The sequence below is a fragment of the Tachypleus tridentatus genome, chromosome 11, assembly GCF_004210375.1.
Source record: "Tachypleus tridentatus isolate NWPU-2018 chromosome 11, ASM421037v1, whole genome shotgun sequence".
Classification (NCBI taxonomy): Eukaryota; Metazoa; Arthropoda; class Merostomata; order Xiphosura; family Limulidae; genus Tachypleus; species Tachypleus tridentatus.
Window position 1 is genome coordinate 25,308,464 of NC_134835.1, and position 21,789 is coordinate 25,330,252.

At 36.8% G+C, this 21,789-nt stretch overlaps 1 protein-coding gene across 1 annotated transcript in view; it reads left to right on the forward strand.

Moving 5' to 3' along the window:
• LOC143231774 (protein giant-lens-like) overlaps positions 1 to 21,294 on the forward strand; it is a 46,368-nt gene extending 25,074 nt beyond the window's left edge. The window contains exons 2-4 of the mRNA XM_076466420.1: positions 15,945 to 16,118; positions 17,169 to 17,375; positions 17,596 to 21,294. Of these exons, the coding sequence (XP_076322535.1) occupies positions 15,945 to 16,118; positions 17,169 to 17,375; positions 17,596 to 17,808 (594 nt within the window). The 3' untranslated portion in view covers positions 17,809 to 21,294. The remainder of the gene's footprint in view (positions 1 to 15,944; positions 16,119 to 17,168; positions 17,376 to 17,595) is intronic.
• The last annotated feature ends 495 nt before the right edge of the window (positions 21,295 to 21,789 follow it).

Here is a 21,789-nt window from a genome sequence, read left to right on the forward strand (position 1 = left end):
TAGTCAACAGTACTCACTGTTAATTAAAGTACCTAGTAGATAGTCAACAATACTCACTGTTAATTAAAGTAACTAGTAGCTAGTCAACAATACTCACTGTTAATTAAAGTATCTAGTAGCTAGTGAAAAATACTCACTGTTAATTAAAGTACCTAGTAGATAGTAATCAGTACTCACTGTTACTATAAAGTACCTAGTAGCTAGTCAACAGTACTCACTGTTACTATAAAGTACCTAGTAGCTAGTCAACAGTACTCACTGTTACTATAAAGTACCTAGTAGCTAGCCAACAGTACTCACTGTTATTTAAAGTACGTAGTAGCTCACCAACAGTATTCACTGTTAATTAAAGTAACTAGTAGCTAGCCAACAGTACTCACTGTTAATTAAAGTACCTAGTAGCTCGCCAACAGTACTCACTGTTAATTAAAGTAACTAGTACTTAGCCAACAGTACTCACTATTAATTAAAGTACCTAGTAGTTAGTCAACAGTACTCACTGTTAATTAAAGACCTAGTAGCTAGTCAACAATACTCACTGTTACTTTATAGTAGCTAGTAAACAATACGCACTGTTACTTAAAGTACCTAGTAGCTAGCCAACAGTACTCACTGTTAATTAAAGACCTAGTAGCTAGTCAACAATACTCACTGTTACTTTATAGTAGCTAGTAAACAATACGCACTGTTAATTAAAGTAGCTAGTAGCTAGTCAACAGTACTCACTGTTAATTAAAGTACCTAGTAGCTAGCCAACAGTAATCACTGTTAATTAAAGTACGTAGTAGCTAGCCAACAGTACTCACTGTTAATTAAAGTACCTAGTAGCTAGCCAACACTACTCACTGTTAATTAATGTACCTAGTAGCTAGTCAACAGTACTCACTGTTAATTAAAGCACCTAGTCGCTAGTCAACAGTGCTCACTGTTAATTAAAGTACCTAGTAGCTAGTAAACAATACTTACTGTTACTTAAAGTACCTAGTAGCTAGCCAACAGTACTCACTGTTAATTAAAATACCTAGTAGCTTGTGAACAGTACTTACTGTTAATTAAAGTACCTAGTAGCTTGTGAACAGTACTCACTGTTAATTAAAGTACCTAGTAGCTGGTCAACAGCACTTACTGTTAGTTGTGTCACTACTTTTCTCTGACTAAATAGTCCAATATTTTCATGTACTCGCTGGCTGAACTACAGATTACTTTGTTGTTGTTTTTGCGAGAAGCGAAACATACACCTTAAAATTCAAGAAGTCCGAACACCCTAACCACTCGTGTATGTGTATATGCAAGTTAAAATGTGAGTACTTCAACTGTCATGGTAACACGCTGCTCGAGATTCTAAAGAAATGATTTGTTCACGAAACGTGGTCGTCATTTTATGTTACTATGAGTTTCATTTATACAAGAGTTATACGAGTCACTTTACCTCTGGGTGTCTCAAGTAGAGATATACGAAACGTTCGCTTTTACTGGAAGTTTCGCCTGAGCCTTCACTTGTTTATATTTGAAGCTTAACTGATTATGTCTAAACTCAACCATTCCTTCCCTCTATTCATTTCATACCGAATTATAAAAATAATTTTTACTAAATTTGTAGAATTCTTGTAGGATCATTAACTTGATTTTGTTTACAGACATTAGGAAAAAAACTCTACAGGAATATCTAATTCTGCGTCCTAAATTTAGTTGAATATGAAATTGATTTCTATTAAAGGTCGTCAGGTGAGAATTGTGGTTTTTTTTTTGTATGTGGAATTGTAATATTTCACATTTAAACAAGGTCCACAAGTTAAAATAGTTTTCTTTCTGTGCGGAATTGTGAACTCTCACTTCTAGCTTATATCCACGGGGCAAAATCAGTTGTTTTCTTGGTGTGTTTTAAATGTACTTCTTTGTAATGAAGTAATTCACTAAATATGTCTAATATTTTCGCCTGAATCGAACATTTGTTATTCTATTGTTTCTACATTATTTTCTCCTATAACGTATTTCCGTTTCTTGTTATGTTTGTTTTTTAATTTCGCACAAAGCTACTCGAGGGCTATCTGTGCTAGCCGTTCCTAATATAGCAGTGTAAGACTAGAGGGAAGGCAGCTAGTCATCATCACCCACCGCTATCTCTGGAACTACTCTTTTACCAACGAATAGTGGGATTGACCGACACATTATAACGCCCCTACGGCTGAAAGGGCAAGCATGTTTGGTGCGACCGGGATTCGAACCTGCGACCCTCAGATTACGAGTCGAACGCCTTAACCCAACTGGCCATGCCGGGCCCGTCTTTTTTTAACAGGTAGAAAACTGTCTGGAATGATGACGTATGACCCTGCGTGTATAAAATTTGCGGTTTTCCAACGCACATTATGAAGTTCATTATTTGCCATTATTACATACTTCGTTAGCGGTTCGAATCCCCGTCACACAAAACCTGCTTGCCCTTTCAGCCATGGGATCGTAATAATGTATCGCTCAATCCCACTTTTCGTTGGTAAAAGAGTAGCCCAAAAGTTGACGGTAGGTTTAAATGACTAGCTGCCTTCCCTCTAGTCTTACACTACAAAATTAGGGACGGCTAGTACAGATAGCCCTCGTGTATCTTTGCGCGAAATTCAAAACAAACAAACTTCGTTGATGCTATTTACGTTTCCATTAATATGGGAATCATTTTAGTCTCTATTTATTACATTCATAGTGGAAAATAATGAATATTATTCAATAAGGTGATGTGTGTGTGTTTGGTTTGAATTTCGAACAAAGCTATTTGAAGGCTATCTGCGCTAGCTGTCTCTAATTTATGCAATGATAGGCTAGAGGGAACGTGACTAGTCAACACCATCCACCATCAGCTCTACGCTAATCGAATAGTAGAATTGACCGTCACGTAATAACGCCCCCATATCTGAAATAGTGAACATGTTTAGCGATGGGGATGCGAACCCTCAACCAGTAAATTGCAAATCGAGCGCCCTAATTACCAGGCATAACTTTCCTCGTTTGTTGTTAAACATAACTCTACAAACTGACCACGGGCATGTAAACCCAGTTTTTAGCGTTATAAGCTACGGACCTGCCGCTGTACCAGTGAAAATCTAGCTAAGCGAATAGATGTTACTTATGTCGCCTTACTGAGTCTGAAGTAATTGACATTCAAATATTACACATGTAATAAACCTGTCATGCGGTAGTTGTGAAACCCTGTGAAAGAAAGGTAACAGAGAGTACAACTGTGATTTACGTTGGCGTAATAACTTTTATGCCATAGATTAACATTAATGACTTCAACTGTGTTTCTTATTAAAAGATATAATGCGTTACGGGCATGGTAGTCACGCTACCGTTACTTAGTTAACACTAAAACTACAATCACAAACTTTAACTTTTGTTTCGTGTTTCAGAAAATCATCTCCGTCTTTGAGAAGAAACTTGTTACCCTGAATCAAACAAGCTTTTCTTTAAATCTCCTGAGATAAACCCTTGACATAAAATGGATATAAATAAGAGTATTTATAATCCTCCCAAGTATCAAATATTTTAATTGCGTGAGGGGTCGTATTGTCATAATTATTCATGTAATTCTCTCTTTATATAAATATATATATTTCAAAGTCCACAGTAAAGTAGTTTTTGTATGTAATTACGAGGGTAGCATTTTAGATTCCGTAAAGTTTTTAAAAACCCTCGTATGTAAAAAAGTTTTACAGTTTGATTTCTCAACTAGTGGTTCTCCTATTGGTCAACAGATTAAAATCTAATGTTCCATGAACTACGCGCAGATAGGCTATTGTGTGGATTTGCGCTATGATTAAAAACAACAAGAATAAAATAAACATAATCTTATTGATAGAAGGTCAAAGTTATTACAAAAAGTGATGATACATAGATAACTGATATAATAGGTAATCCTTTTGGCTAGTAACATCGACTGGTCAAGGACATGAGAGGTCGTTGGTTTTTCTTTATATTACTTCTGGCCGTATCTTTATTACTACAATAGTGTCCTCCTTTTAGAATTTGAAATTGTTTTATTTATAAGGTAACGTTTTCATTGTGGAAAGTGGAAATAAAAGAATACATCTGTTGTTGTTTTTTTGTAATTGTTATTTTGGACAAGAGATACCTGATTTTTTTTTGTTTTTCAGTTACAAATAATTATCATTGTTAAAGACACGTGAATCAAGTTCTCACCTTGATAAGGATAATTTCAAATTAAAGAGTTTGAATTAATAATTACATTACCAAGATAGTGTCCTAGGTGACCTTCAAAACATGAGATCAAAGTTCATTTAAAATCAACACCAATTTGTATATTTCCTGGTCAGAAATAAGAGTGTGCGAGACCGTTTAAATTAATAATAAATGGCCTTCATAACAACCACGTTCGGACACCTTGACCCCTTTTGTTTTGATTACCCAACGGAGATATACCATGCAGAACTAAGCCCAACCTGAAATAATGAAAGGTAGAGGGTCCAGTTAAATGTCGAGTGGAGTGTGAAAGGAAAAAGTGGTTATTCAGATATGGTTAAACTTATCATAAATGACAACAAGATAATGCCTGTATACAGTTCAAGCTTCGGTTGATTCTCACGTGCTTGTTACGAAAGAGTGGTTTACTGTTTTTTCGTGTCATCTATTCTGACACGTTTTTTACAAACCTGTCAACAGCTGTTGTTAGTGGCACGTTCAAGTTGCCACTTGCTTCTCCAGTGTACCATAATGAACGCGTGCTAATCTCATAACTGTCCATAAATCAGAGCATAACGAACGAGTTTAAATCTAATCATAACACGTTAAAAGACCCAGAAAACTCGAACCGCCCTAAAAAGAAGGCAATGACGTCACTGGATGCCCCAAATATGCTTAAGACAGTATTAAACTGATCTAGAAAGGAATTTGAAATAAATTAAGACAAAACCATTACATAATCTTCAGTTTGTTTTTGAATTTTGCGCAAAGCTACACTAGGTTTACCTGCGCTAATTTAGCAACTAGTCATCACCACCCACCATCAACTCTTGAACTACTCTTTTACTAACGAATAGTAGGACTAACCCCCCATTATGACGCCCTCTAGGATGAAAGGGCGAGCATGTTTGGTGCGACGAGGATTCGAACCTGCGACTCTCGTATTAGGAGTCAAGCGTCCTAGCCACCTGGCCATGCCGGACCTAATCTTTAGTTCTTTTATAAAACGTTAGGGAATGAATATGAAGCTTCTATTGTAAAGAAATTTACACTTGGCGTTTAATCGTTTATTTGCAAAACCAATTCAGTTTATTTCGTATTCAAGGACAACTTATATAAAGTTGATCTATGAAGAGTGTCGTCAGGAACAAATAATGTACTTAAATTCGATTTTTATATTTCTGTTTCTATACGTATTTTATTTACACTTCCTTGTGGCTCAACAGAAGGTTCGAGTGACTTATACGCTAAAGTCGGAGATCGATACCCTCTGTGCTTAAACACAAATAAAAAAATGCACGCCCAACATAATAAAAAAGGAAATAAGTGTTCTTTTTTATGAAATTCTGTAAGAAATACGCGAGTTCTTTTAGTTAAAAGTTTGTCTAAATTAGCTCAAATTTATATAATATATAAATAATATAGAAATGTGGTTTGTGTAGTGGTTCAAACTGTGTATGATATAAGGTGTGGTTTGTGTATTGGTTCAAACTATGTATGATATAAGGTGTGGTTTGTGTATTGGTTCAAACTGTGTATGATACAAAGTGTAGTTTGTGTAGTGGTTCAAACTGTGTATAGTACAAAGTGTGGTTTGTGTAGTGGTTCAAACTGTGTATAGTACAAAGTGTGGTTTGTGTAGTGGTTCAAACTGTGTATAGTACAAAGTGTGGTTTGTGTAGTGGTTCAAACTGTGTATGATACAAAGTGTAGTTTGTGTAGTGGTTCAAACTGTGTATGATACAAAGTGTGGTTTGTGTAGTGGTTCAAACTGTGTATGATGCAAAGTGTGGTTTGTGTAGTGGTTCAAACTGTGTATGATACAAAGTGTAGTTTGTGTAGTGGTTCAAACTGTGTATGATACAAAGTGTAGTTTGTGTAGTGGTTCAAACTGTGTATGATACAAAGTGTGGTTTGTGTAGTGGTTCAAACTGTGTATGATGCAAAATGTGGTTTGTGTAGTGGTTCAAACTGTGTATGATGCAAAATGTGGTTTGTGTATTGGTTCAAACTGTGTATGATGCAAAGTGTGGTTTGTGTAGTGGTTCAAACTGTGTATGATGCAAAATGTGGTTTGTGTAGTGGTTCAAACTGTGTATGATGCAAAGTGTGGTTTGTGTATTGGTTCAAACTATGTATGATACAAAGTGTGGTTTGTGTATTGGTTCAAACTATGTATGATGCAAAATGTGGTTTGTGTAGTGGTTCAAAATGTGGTTTGTGTAGTGGTTCAAACTGTGTATGATGCAAAGTGTAGTTTGTGTATTGGTTCAAACTGTGTATGATGCAAAATGTGGTTTGTGTAGTGGTTCAAACTATGTATGATGCAAAATGTGGTTTGTGTAGTGGTTCAAAATGTGGTTTGTGTAGTGGTTCAAACTATGTATGATACAAAGTGTAGTTTGTGTAGTGGTTCAAACTGTGTATGATGCAAAATGTGGTTTGTGTATTGGTTCAAACTATGTATGATGCAAAATGTGGTTTGTGTAGTGGTTCAAAATGTGGTTTGTGTATTGGTTCAAACTGTGTATGATGCAAAGTGTAGTTTGTGTATTGGTTCAAACTGTGTATGATGCAAAATGTGGTTTGTGTAGTGGTTCAAACTATGTATGATGCAAAATGTGGTTTGTGTAGTGGTTCAAACTGTGTATGATGCAAAATGTGGTTTGTGTAGTTTTTCAAACTGTGTATGATGCAAAATGTGGTTTGTGTAGTGGTTCAAACTATGTATGATGCAAAATGTGGTTTGTGTAGTGGTTCAAAATGTGGTTTGTGTAGTGGTTCAAACTGTGTATGATGCAAAGTGTAGTTTGTGTATTGGTTCAAAATGTGGTTTTGTGTATTGGTTCAAACTGTGTATGATGCAAAATGTGGTTTGTGTATTGGTTCAAACTGTGTATGATGCAAAGTGTATTTTGTGTAGTGGTTCAAACTATGTATGATGCAAAATGTGGTTTGTGTAGTGGTTCAAAATGTGGTTTGTGTAGTGGTTCAAACTGTGTATGATACAAAGTGTAGTTTGTGTAGTGGTTCAAACTATGTATGATGCAAAATGTGGTTTGTGTAGTGGTTCAAAATGTGGTTTGTGTAGTGGTTCAAACTGTGTATGATGCAAAGTGTAGTTTGTGTATTGGTTCAAAATGTGGTTTGTGTATTGGTTCAAACTGTGTATGATGCAAAATGTGGTTTGTGTATTGGTTCAAACTGTGTATGATACAAAGTGTAGTTTGTGTAGTGGTTCAAACTATGTATGATGCAAAATGTGGTTTGTATAGTGGTTCAAAATGTGGTTTGTGTAGTGGTTCAAACTGTGTATGATACAAAGTGTAGTTTGTGTAGTGGTTCAAACTATGTATGATGCAAAATGTGGTTTGTGTAGTGGTTCAAAATGTGGTTTGTGTAGTGGTTCAAACTGTGTATGATGCAAAGTGTAGTTTGTGTAGTGGTTCAAACTGTGTATGATGCAAAGTGTAGTTTGTGTAGTGGTTCAAACTGTGTATGATGCAAAGTGTAGTTTGTGTAGTGGTTCAAACTGTGTATGATGCAAAGTGTGGTTTGTGTAGTGGTTCAAACTGTGTATGATGCAAAGTGTAGTTTGTGTAGTGGTTCAAACTGTGTATGATGCAAAGTGTGGTTTGTGTAGTGGTTCAAACTGTGTATGATGCAAAGTGTGGTTTGTGTAGTGGTTCAAACTGTGTATGATGCAAAGTGTGGTTTGTGTAGTGGTTCAAACTGTGTATGATACAAAGTGTGGTTTGTGTATTGGTTCAAACTGTGTATGATGCAAAATGTGGTTTGTGTAGTGGTTCAAACTGTGTATGATACAAAGTGTGGTTTGTGTATTGGTTCAAACTGTGTATGATGCAAAATGTGGTTTGTGTAGTGGTTCAAACTGTGTATGATACAAAGTGTAGTTTGTGTAGTGGTTCAAACTGTGTATGATGCAAAATGTGGTTTGTGTTGTGGTTCAAACTGTGTATGATGCAAAGTGTAGTTTGTGTAGTGGTTCAAACTGTGTATGATGCAAAGTGTAGTTTGTGTAGTGGTTCAAACTGTGTATGATGCAAAATGTGGTTTGTGTAGTGGTTCAAAATGTGGTTTGTGTATTGGTTCAAACTATGTATGATGCAAAATGTGGTTTGTGTAGTGGTTCAAACTGTGTATGATACAAAGTGTGGTTTGTGTAGTGGTTCAAACTATGTATGATGCAAAATGTGGTTTGTGTCGTGGTTCAAACTGTGTATGATGCAAAATGTAGTTTGTGTAGTGGTTCAAACTATGTATGATGCAAAATGTGGTTTGTGTAGTGGTTCAAACTGTGTATGATGTAAAATGTGGTTTGTGTATTGGTTCAAACTGTGTATGATGCAAAATGTGGTTTGTGTATTGGTTCAAACTATGTATGATGCAAAGTGTAGTTTGTGTAGTGGTTCAAACTGTGTATGATGCAAAATGTGGTTTGTGTAGTGGTTCAAACTATGTATGATGCAAAATGTGGTTTGTGTAGTGGTTCAAACTATGTATGATGCAAAATGTGGTTTGTGTAGTTTTTCAAACTGTGTATGATGCAAAATGTGGTTTGTGTAGTGGTTCAAACTATGTATGATGCAAAATGTGGTTTGTGTAGTGGTTCAAAATGTGGTTTGTGTAGTGGTTCAAACTGTGTATGATGCAAAGTGTAGTTTGTGTATTGGTTCAAAATGTGGTTTGTGTATTGGTTCAAACTGTGTATGATGCAAAATGTGGTTTGTGTATTGGTTCAAACTGTGTATGATGCAAAGTGTATTTTGTGTAGTGGTTCAAACTATGTATGATGCAAAATGTGGTTTGTGTAGTGGTTCAAAATGTGGTTTTTGTGTAGTGGTTCAAACTGTGTATGATACAAAGTGTAGTTTGTGTAGTGGTTCAAACTATGTATGATGCAAAATGTGGTTTGTGTAGTGGTTCAAAATGTGGTTTGTGTAGTGGTTCAAACTGTGTATGATGCAAAGTGTAGTTTGTGTATTGGTTCAAAATGTGGTTTGTGTATTGGTTCAAACTGTGTATGATGCAAAATGTGGTTTGTGTATTGGTTCAAACTGTGTATGATACAAAGTGTAGTTTGTGTAGTGGTTCAAACTATGTATGATGCAAAATGTGGTTTGTGTAGTGGTTCAAAATGTGGTTTGTGTAGTGGTTCAAACTGTGTATGATACAAAGTGTAGTTTGTGTAGTGGTTCAAACTATGTATGATGCAAAATGTGGTTTGTGTAGTGGTTCAAAATGTGGTTTGTGTAGTGGTTCAAACTGTGTATGATGCAAAGTGTAGTTTGTGTAGTGGTTCAAACTGTGTATGATGCAAAGTGTAGTTTGTGTAGTGGTTCAAACTGTGTATGATGCAAAGTGTAGTTTGTGTAGTGGTTCAAACTATGTATGATGCAAAGTGTGGTTTGTGTAGTGGTTCAAACTGTGTATGATGCAAAGTGTAGTTTGTGTAGTGGTTCAAACTGTGTATGATGCAAAGTGTGGTTTGTGTAGTGGTTCAAACTGTGTATGATGCAAAGTGTGGTTTGTGTAGTGGTTCAAACTGTGTATGATGCAAAGTGTGGTTTGTGTAGTGGTTCAAACTGTGTATGATACAAAGTGTGGTTTGTGTATTGGTTCAAACTGTGTATGATGCAAAATGTGGTTTGTGTAGTGGTTCAAACTGTGTATGATACAAAGTGTAGTTTGTGTAGTGGTTCAAACTGTGTATGATGCAAAATGTGGTTTGTGTAGTGGTTCAAAATGTGGTTTGTGTATTGGTTCAAACTATGTATGATGCAAAATGTGGTTTGTGTTGTGGTTCAAACTGTGTATGATGCAAAGTGTAGTTTGTGTAGTGGTTCAAACTGTGTATGATGCAAAGTGTAGTTTGTGTAGTGGTTCAAACTGTGTATGATGCAAAATGTGGTTTGTGTAGTGGTTCAAAATGTGGTTTGTGTATTGGTTCAAACTATGTATGATGCAAAATGTGGTTTGTGTAGTGGTTCAAACTGTGTATGATACAAAGTGTGGTTTGTGTAGTGGTTCAAACTATGTATGATGCAAAATGTGGTTTGTGTCGTGGTTCAAACTGTGTATGATGCAAAATGTAGTTTGTGTAGTGGTTCAAACTATGTATGATGCAAAATGTGGTTTGTGTAGTGGTTCAAACTGTGTATGATGTAAAATGTGGATTGTGTATTGGTTCAAACTGTGTATGATGCAAAATGTGGTTTGTGTATTGGTTCAAACTATGTATGATGCAAAATGTGGTTTGTGTATTGGTTAAAACTGTGTATGATGCAAAGTGTAGTTTGTGTAGTGGTTCAAACTGTGTATGATACAAAGTGTGGTTTGTGTATTGGTTCAAACTATGTATGATGCAAAGTGTAGTTTGTGTAGTGGTTCAAACTATGTATGATGCAAAATGTGGTTTGTGTAGTGGTTCAAACTGTGTATGATACAAAGTGTGGTTTGTGTATTGGTTCAAACTATGTATGATGCAAAGTGTATTTTGTGTAGTGGTTCAAACTATGTATGATGCAAAATGTGGTTTGTGTAGTTTTTCAAACTGTGTATGATGCAAAATGTGGTTTGTGTATTGGTTCAAACTATGTATGATGCAAAGTGTAGTTTGTGTAGTGGTTCAGACTATGTATGATACAAAATGTGGTTTGTGTATTGGTTCAAACTGTGTATGATACAAAGTGTGGTTTGTGTATTGGTTCAAACTATGTATGATGCAAAGTGTATTTTGTGTAGTGGTTCAAACTATGTATGATACAAAATGTGGTTTGTGTAGTGGTTCAAACTGTGTATGATGCAAAGTGTATTTTGTGTAGTGGTTCAAACTATGTATGATGCAAAATGTGGTTTGTGTAGTGGTTCAAACTATGTATGATGCAAAGTGTATTTTGTGTAGTGGTTCAAACTATGTATGATGCAAAGTGTATTTTGTGTAGTGGTTCAAACTATGTATGATACAAAATGTGGTTTGTGTAGTGGTTCAAACTGTGTATGATGCAAAGTGTGGTTTGTGTAGTGGTTCAAACTATGTATGATGCAAAATGTGGTTTGTGTAGTTTTTCAAACTGTGTATGATGCAAAATGTGGTTTGTGTATTGGTTCAAACTATGTATGATGCAAAGTGTAGTTTGTGTAGTGGTTCAAACTGTGTATGATACAAAGTGTGGTTTGTGTATTGGTTCAAACTGTGTATGATGCAAAGTGTGGTTTGTGTAGTGGTTCAAACTGTGTATGATGCAAAATGTGGTTTGTGTCGTGGTTCAAACTGTGTATGATGCAAAGTGTAGTTTGTGTAGTGGTTCAAACTGTGTATGATGCAAAGTGTAGTTTGTGTAGTGGTTCAAGCTGTCTCTGATACAGGAAGATGCAAGTTTTAAAAATGTAAATATAATTGTTGAAATATACCAGACATGAGCCCCATTTCAGTGGTGGGCAGTGCACAGATAGCCAGCCTTTCGTGTACCTTTGGACTTAATAACAAACAATAACAACCAAACATGAAGTTACCTTTGAATCAAAATCACGGTTAAGTTGTAAGGAAGCTCGTCGTGTAATCTGGGGATCGAATGTTCGAGTCCCTGTCACATCAAACGTCCCCGCTCTTTTAGCTGTGAGTGTGTTACATTGATATGGTCAATCCCACTATTCGTTGATAAATGAGTAGCTTAAAAGTTTGCAGTGAGTGGTGATGACTAGCTGCCTTCCCTCTAGTTTTGCACTGCTTAGTTAGGGACGACCAGTGCAGATAGCACTCGTGTACCTTTGTGCGAAATTCAAAACAAACAAAAACAAATCAAACTCGCAGTGTTTTCCAAACAGTGTTATGTTTGCGGACTTATACTGCTAGAGACCGGTTTCCATATCCGTGGCACATAAAACACAGACAGTAGCTGAAGGCACTCCACTCTGTATTTTTCATATAAATCAGAACATTCATTATTTAAAACTTTTCTTCTCGGAGAGCAAAAACAAACGGAAAGATGCTCTTTCGTTATTTTCATTTTTAGATAAACGTGATGAAATTTAAGCTTGTTGTAAGAGTAGGTAGTAATAGTAGTAGGTTGTTATAGGTAGGGTTAGTTACCTTAATTCTGATATCTGATATCATTGTGTTGTTGTTGAAACCCCAATATTTCTACTGATGTATCTTTCTTTAGTACTTTTGTTCATGGTTGGAGTCTACCAGGTCCCGCATGGCTAGGTGGTTAAGGCACTCGACTCGTAATCCTAGAGTCCCAGGTTTGAATCTCTGTCGTGCCAAACATGCTCGCCATTTCAGCCGCGGGGGCGTTATAATGCGATGGTCAATCCCACTATTTGTTGGTGAAAGAGTAACCCAAGAATTGGCGGTGAGTGGTGACGACTAGTTACCTTCCCTCTAGTCTTTCACGGTTAAATTAGGGACGGCTAGCACAGATAGCTTTCGTGTAGCTTTGTGCGAAATTAAACAAAACCCAACAAGTCTACTGAAGAATAAACAAAACCCAACAAGTCTACTGAAGAAAATGCGACTTTCTATACATTTTTAGATCCTTTCGTTTTTCTGAAACAAGACTGAAGAAATTAGAGGATTACTTGTTGAACAATTCGTGGGGGAGAAAATCATAGAAGATGAACACAGTTTACGTTCGGGTCGTGTTTTTTTAAGAAACGAAAAGAGAAGAGATTTCAGAGAAGCATCGGGAAGTTTTAAATAACTGACAGTTATTTAATAGTTACCAACGGTTAAGAAGTGACTCTGAATATATTATTTCTTATGTTAACTGAGGCAAAATCAATTTGTTGCCTCAAGTGGCGAGAAATCTAACTAAACTATTGTCTCTGTCTAGCTTCGCTTCTTCTGTGTGGGTATTTGGGCATGTTTAATTTTTGAATACCCAGGAGGGTCAGGTGCACGAGACCTCTTTCTCCATCCCTAACTTTCATGTCAGCTACTAGTTATAATTTGTTGTTGTGTAAACTTTGGGCCAGAATATCCCATAGTACTCAGGCCCTCTAATAAAATAAAAGAAAGGAAAGAATAAAAAATAAAAAATAAATAACAATAATAAATAAATAAATAAATAAAATAATAATAGTTTTAAGTGTCCAGTGCATGGTGACCAGCTTGTTTTATATTTCTTAAATATATATTTATAGGAGAGAGGTACTTAGGACCATGTTCATCATGAACGTAGATCACACATTAAATCATTTTATACCAATTCTTACTAAAATAACTTAGTGCATTATACAAGAGTCTTACAGATATTGTTTCTATGTTTGCATACTTGTACATGAATGTGGATGTAGTACTACGTGGTACTTTATAAGCTGAGGTTAAGATTGAATTTTGTATTTTTTGTAGTTTGTGTATTTGTTTTTGTGTTATGTTTATCCAGGCTGGAGATGCGTATTCAATTGTAGGTCAAATGTATGTTTTGTAGATTTATATTATATTATTAGGTTCTCTGTCTAGAAGCACGGATTTGTTTGTTATTAACTTTCACGCCAAGCTGCTCGAGGTCTGTCTGGGATAGTCGTAACCTTGTTTAAAAGCGATAAACAAATGGGAAGGCAACTAGTCAAAGCTGGCTACCACAACGTCTGTAGCTACTCCTTACCAATGAATGATTCGTGGGATTGACAGTCACATTATAAGACCTCCACGGCTGAAACCCAAAAAAGATGTTTGGTGAGAGGATTCGATATCGCGTTCTGCAGGTATCAAGTCGAGTGTCCTAACCACCACTTCATACCTGGCCCTAAAGCATTCTGTTACTCAATTGTACTTGTGGAAGGTGTTGTACATATGGAAGGTGTTGTACTTGTGGAAGGTGTTGTACATGTGGAAGGTGTTGTACTTGTGGAAGGTATTGTACTTGTGGAAGGTGTTGTACATGTGGAAGGTGTTGTACTTGTGGAAGGTGTTGTACTTGTGGAGGGGGTTGTACATGTGGAAGGTGTTGTACTTGTGGAAGGTGTTGTACTTGTGGAAGGTGTTCCGTATTCATTGGATCATCATCAAATTATGCAAACTATTTTAAACACCGTTTGCAATATCAAAATCCTCGTTGCGAAAGTAAACATTTTAACTAACTGGTGCAATCATTCCTTAACAGTTGTTTAGAGTTAAGCGCAATGCTATACAATGGACTATCTGTGTAATTCAAACCACAAGTACGGATACCTGTTTTCTAGCGTTGTGAGTCCACAGATGTGCCGCTACGCCACTAGGAGGCACTTCTTCAGTGATACTTGACACATGGAAACGAGAAAATGTATTTTAACACATTAATTCGCGTGTGCAAAACAAGTTGAAACTCTTAGGAACCTTATTTGCTGATAAAGTATACAAAGCCCTTATTTCTCAATACGTAACGTCCTCCTTTCGTTAAGTTTACACGTATAACTTACATAACGTACAAGTACTCCAGTTGTGTAATTAAATGCTGTTACTTCTAAGTAAATGCCTCCCTTCAATAGTTCAGCGGCAAGTCTGAAGGCTTATGACGCTAAAAACCCAATATTTTGGTACTCGTTGTGAGCACAACATTGATATCTGATTCATTGGCAGATTTAGGAATGAAGATGGCTATCCATCCTTTTTTATATTGTTTTTTAAAAATTATATCACATTTTAAAACATATGTTGTTAAATAAGACGTTCTCAAAAAATTACATTTTTTTAAAACAATATAAGAAAAATAGTGCTTAACCATTGATAACCATTGCGCAACTAGATGGTTAAAAAACCAACAACAACCAAGTAACAGTTTAAATTAAGTCATGAACTTATTGCTACTGGTACTGCACTTTAATCACGCAACTTGTTGGTAACCATTTATAACTTATCTGTGGGATAGCGGCAACTCTACAGTCTTACAACGCAACAAACCGAGATTCGATTCCCTCAGGTGGACACAGCAAATAACCCCATGTGGCTTTATTCTAAACCTAACTAACACATCAGTCTTTTTAAAACGTTGTGCCTGTTTTAATTACTGCTGGCATGGTCAGGTGGTTGAGGAGCTCGATTCGTAATCTGAGGGTTGCGGGTTCAAGTCCCCTCACAACAAACATGCTCGCACTTTCAGCCGTGGAGACTTTATAATATTACGATCAATCCCACTATCCGTTAGTGAAAATGTAGCCCGATATTTGGCGGTGGGTGTTGACGACTAGCTGCCTTCACTCTAGTCTCACACTGCTAAGTTACAGACGGCTAGCGCGGATGGCTCTCGTGTATCTTTGCGCGAAATTTAAAAACAAACAAACATTTAGTAACTGGTGCGATCATTGTCGACTACACAAGTTGTAGCGGTAAAGAAGTGGTAAGCCGTACAGAAGTACGGTAGTCGTATCAGATTCAGCATGCTTCTACTGGTATTCGTACGGATTCGGCCCTGCATGGCCAAGCGCGTAAGGTGCGCGACTCGTAATCCGAGGGTCGCGGGTTCGCGCCCGTGTCGCGCTAAACATGCTCGCCCTCCCAGCCGTGGGGGCGTTATAATGTGACGGTCAATCCCACTTTTCGTTGGTAAAAAAGTAGCCCAAGAGTTGGCGGTGGGTGGTGATGACTAGCTGCCTTCCCTCTAGTCTTACACTGCTAAATTAGGGACGGCTAGCACAGATAGCCCTCGAGTAGCTTTGTGCGAAATTCCAAAACAAACAAACAAACAAAAATCATACGGATTACAGTGTTAAATACGTATTTACGTTTTGTTTATACGTTCTCTCTTTTTCAGAATTCGGAGAAGAATCTTCCAGAATGTTCTCGGTTTGAAGTGTGTAACAGAGTGGACACGTACTCCACTCCATGGATTGAACGTCAGTGTCGGTGTTCAGGAAAGCAGTCGTGTTCCCTTTCTACTAAACTGAACGATGACCACACCGTCTTGGACAAGTCAACACAGTTTAAGGTTTTTCTTTTAACAAACGTTTTGTTTGTGTTATGACCATGTTTAAAAATAACTTTTTTTTTTGAAGAAGCTCCCCTTAATTAAACGGCATTTCGAGTCAATGAGGCGTGGACTGCTAATTTATTTTCAATTAAAAACGTGGTCATTTTGACCTTGGTCCCTTTAAAGCTAAATTCCCCAGATAGCCGAGTAAAGCTTTGCTGGTCCGGCATGATCAGGTGGTTAAGGCACTCGTCTCGTAATCTGAGGGATGCGGGTTCGAATTCCCGTAAGACCAAACATGCTCATCCTTTCAGCCGTGGGGGCGTTATAACGTCATGTTCAATCCCACTATTTGCTGGTAAAAGAGTAGCTCAAGAGTTGGTCGTGGGTGGTGATGACTAGCTGCCTTCCCTCTAGTCTCACACGTCTGAAGTAGGGACGGCTAGCTCAGATGGCCCTCGTGTAGCTTTGCGCGAAATTCAGAAACAAACAAAACAAGCTTCAGGATAAAAAATACAGAAATTTATAATTTGGTTAATGCATTTTATTTTAGTCGCCCCCAATATTCTGGAGAAGTAAAAATTATTTTATAATATCGTCGGTAGGTACTTTAAAGTTTTGCATGTGATGTTTGGAGAAATGGTGAATGCGTTTTAGATAAGAAATTTCTGTCAAAAACGCAGTCTTTAAGTTGTTCATTTTTTCCGTGTAATTAAACTCTATCGATGTGTCTGGTTAACACCTAAATGGTTCGAAAAGTTATCCAATTAAACAGCTTTTTTTTATTTTCACTAGTATGTGTGTTTCTTGTAGCAACCTACATTAGGCTATCCGCGGTATCCACCAAGAGGAATCGAGCCTCTAATTTTAGCGTTATAAATCCGAAGTGTTACCGCTGTCCCAACGGGAGAAGAATCTTTACCGTCCAATAGATTTATGTAATAAAAAAAACGTTCAGAATTATTATCTCGTAATGTTTTATCTTGAAGTTAGGATTATTTTTGTACATTTCTGTTTCCCTCCCTCTTTTGATAAAAAACACATCTCACGATTTTCTTCATTTCCTAGCTTTGTGAACCTGTCAGTAAACTACCCACCTGTCGTTACTTCCGTGATGTCACTTGGACATACGTCAATCACCCGGATAATACAACTCAACAGATATTGCACTGTGTTTGCCCGAGAAACAGTGTAGCATACATCTTAAATCATCAAGCCTACTACACCCTTGCAGGGGTCGGCTACAGATACACCTTCGCCTGTTCACCTCAAAGTGTAGGTTAATGGAGATTTTATTTCATGTCAAATACCGTTTGTTGCCTTGAAGTTAATATTTTAACTCGAATGAAGTACGTTTTCTACAGGTTATGTTATTCTGTTTGAGGATATTATTGTGAACAGCAGAGCCCTCTGCAAAATAAATCAAGTTTGTAATTATTGTTATAATTTGAAACAGTTAATAAATTATAGAACGATTTCTCTTTCCTCACACTAGTGGCAGCGATGTCAGAGGAAGGAACCCTGTCGACTCTTCACCGTGAAGAAGAGACCAGGAGTGGAACAAGTCAATTTCAGCAGACTTTGCGAGTGTCCCCTTGGGTTTGTTTGTCCGAAGAGGTATGCTGAACCTTCAGTCATGGTGGACACAATCGGAAACGGAGATCACACACGTACTTATAGCGCCTATTGTGGTCCTGCAGCGGACTGAGCAAGCACTGTCCAGAAGATGATGGACTTCAGGTTCGGAACTCAAAGCTTTCCAAAGAAGGACGATATTTAGTTTAAAAACAATCAACAGAAGACTGGATATTTCATCGTGGCTAAAGAAATAAGTTATTCAACGTCCATCTAGCTTACAGGCTTACCTATCCACAACTGTCTTCACTCACGACAGGAAGCGTACACTTTGAGATTGTTAACTTCCGGTTTAAGTCAGAACATTCCTGGAAGGCTGTTAGTACTAGTGACCAGTTTAGTTCAACAGGGTGACAATAAAACACCAGGAAACTATACAGTCTTCTAGTTAGTTTGAAGAATACCAGTGATGGAAGTGTTAGGCCTACTTCTAAATTGTTTCAATGTTCTCATTGATATAAACTGTAATATCAGAAAGCTGAGATTCTAGTAACACTATAATACCTTAACAAAACAAATAAGTGGAAGTATAGTTTGTTTTGTTTTTGATTTTACGCAAAGCTACACGAGGACTATCTGTGCTAGCCGTCCCTAATTTAGCAGTGTAAGACTAGAGGGAAGGCAGCTAGTCATCACCACCCACCGCCAACTGTTGGGCTACTCTTTTACCAACAAATAGTGGGATTGACCGTAACATTATAACGCCCCCACGGCTGAACGGGCAAGCATGTTTGGTACGACGAGGATTCGAACCCGCGACTCTCAGATTACGAGTCGAGTGCCTTAACCACCTGGCCATGCCGGGCTAGAGGTACGGTAGAAAAACAAACGCTGTACTTGAATGCATTGTTAAGAGTAGATGAAAGTTAAAGAAGGAAAGTTTAGTTAGAAAAAATAGGTTGGAAGTTAAGCACAAAGAAAGACGATGGGCTATCGAAACCCGGTTTCTGACGTTGGTTGTAAGTCCGCAGACATGTCGCTGTGCCACTTAGGGGGCATTTAAAAAAGTATATTTTATTAATTTTCAAAATTAGACTCTTATGCTGATTTCCTTTTGTGAGGAAAATCCACTAATTACAAACAAAAAGTCGATTTTTTACCAAAAATAATTCTAAAGAGAATAATGTTTGGAAAAACTAAATCCGGGTTAAACTGGAAACGTTTCGGACAACATATCCACATTGAAAATAGACTAATGGATTCAAAATGACAAATAAAAATACATTTGGTTGAGAAGTGCAGTCGTTTTAATTTTTAAATCTAAATCCAATGATGGTTTTATAACTGTTATTGGCAAAATTTAGAAAATAGAAATAAGTTTGCTCGTTGTCGTATAATTCACTTTGAAATCGCTTCTTTCAACCGAAACATTCACTTCTTCCTCGACTTATAGAATATAACTTTGTGTTATTAATCCTAGGCACCTTACTCACTATCTCCGATTGGATATTTGGAAGTTTTGTATCCCTTATGTGGTCAACGGTAAGTCTACCAGCTTGCATATCTGAAATTCAGAGTGTGTTTACACGTGATGGACAGAAAGCAGAGAGCGCAACAACAAAAAAACAACAACATATAAAAAACTTTGTTGGATAATTGTAGACACATATCAGACGCTATGTGCAAATATCATGTTTTTGTTTGTTTGTAGTTAAGAACAAAGCTACACTATGGTCTACCTGTGCTCTGCCCACCACGGGCATTGAAAACCGGATTCTAGCATTGTGAGTTCTCAAAATAAAAAACGTTTATGCACGTATACGTATCATTATATAACTGATAATTTAGAAGTTTCAGGCTTCTCCTCTTACCATTTATTTGTACGTGACATTTTCTGCTACAACAGTTTATTTAAATTTATTAAATATTAATAAATGGTATCAGTACCTCCCGTTTGTGAGATGTATAACATAATAGTTCATGAGAAAAAACACCATTAAAAAACTAAATTTTATTAAAACTAAAGCTATTTTCAGTATTTTAATATGATCGTTAAAAATAGGGTATTGTTATTTAGCCATTTTTGAAAGTCAATAAATATTCGTTGTGAAATCAGAATGTCTTAAATTTGAAATTAAATGCTCACATATTTATAATTACTGCGAACTATCACGATCAATCCCGATATGTTTATCAAATGTATTAAAATATAATTTATGGTTCCATCTTGCGGGGGCCCGGCATGGCCAAGTATGTTAAGGCGTTCGACTCGTAATCCAAAGGTCGCGGGTTCGAATCACGGTCGCACTAAACATGTTCGCCTATTTCAGCCGTGGGGGTATTGTAATGTGACGGTCAATCCCACTATTCTTTGGCAAAAGAGTAGCCCAAGAGTTGGCGGTGGATAGTGATGACTAGCTGCTTTCCCTCTAGTCTTACGCTACTAAATTAGGAAGGGCTAGCGCAGATAGCCCTCGAGTAACTTTGTGCGAAATTCAAAACAAACAAACAAACTATCTTCTGGAGTAGTTCTTCACTGTTTCTCAACAGTGTCAAAATTAACGTTGAAGAAAAAGTAATTTGTTGGTTTTGAACTTTCTAAAATTAGATGGAACTAAAAATATCTATTCCTTAAACTCTCAATGAAGAGAGACCCCTACCTGGCCAGGGGGTTAAGGCTCTCGACTCGTAATCTGAGTGTTCCGAATTCGAATCCCTGTCACGCCAACCATGTTCGCCCTTTCAGCCTTGGGAGCATTATAAAATGACGATGAATCTTTTTATTTGTTGGCAAAAGAGTAGCCCAATAGTTGATTGTGGGTGCGGATGACTAGCTGACTTCTCTTTAGTTCTGTCCCCTGCTGGTACAGCGGTAAGTCTACGGATTTACAATGCTAAAATCAGGAGGAGTTCAATTCCCTTCAGCGTACTAAGGAGATAGCCTGATGTGGCTCTGCACATATCCTTCCAGTCTTACACTGTTAAATTAGGAACACGCTAGCGCAGATAACCCTTGTGTAGCTTTGCGCGAAATTAAAACAAAAAGAAATTCAATGAAGAGGGATAACTAAGTTATTGTTAAGGTATTCGAATTTTGTAAAACTAATATCAAAACATTGGGAATGAAAACCATTTTAAAATATGCATTCTATTGTTAATAGTGCTTTCACGTGCACTTAGAATGCTGGTGATTGTACCATAAAACAGTTACAAAGGAAAAACTCTTCGATTTTTATTTAGTTTCTTTTATAACTGCGAGCAATATTTCATGCAATTCTATCAGAAAATATTGTACGTAATTAGAACATATGTGTCAAATAAGTTGTTTTGCTTTATTTAGCTTAATATACTGTATATTAACGTCTGTGTCGTAATCGATGGCTTTATTTGATGTAGAAAGTATATATTTTTCGTATTTTTGTTGTATTTATAGAGTCATACATGTTGCCACTGTGTAACTTTCACTTTGCATAATGTACTGTTTAATCTCCAAGTTAAGTAATTAAAAATACTTTATTTTTTTCCTATAAGAGATCTGGGATATTTCTATGGTTCCTAAACTGTAACATAACTATCATTAGTCCAAACTTTACGTTTGTACAGAAACATGTGAATAAACGTTGTCATTAAATACATTAACCAGTATTATGATTAAATGTCTATTTCTTGTCACATAAGTGGTCGGTGCTGTTTCAACTTTTACTTGTGGACCGTCACGAGGGAACCAACTATCTTACTGATGCTGTTTCAACTTTTGCTAGTGGATCTAACGAGGGAACCAACTATTATATTGGTGTTGTTTGAACTTGTCCCTATGGAAGTTCACAATATAATCAATTATTTTATTGGTGCTGTCTGAAGTTTCTCAATGGAAATTCGTAATGGAACCAATTATTCTATTGGTGCTGTTTGAACTTTGTCCCATGAAAATTCACAATAAAGCTAATTATTCTATTGGTGCTGTTTGAACTTTTCCCATGAAAATTCACAATGGGACTAATTATTCTATTGGTGCTGTGAGAACTTTTCCCATGAAAATTCACAAAGGAGCTAATTATTCTATTGGTGCTGTGAGAACTTTTCCCATGAAAATTCACAAAGGAGCTAATTATTC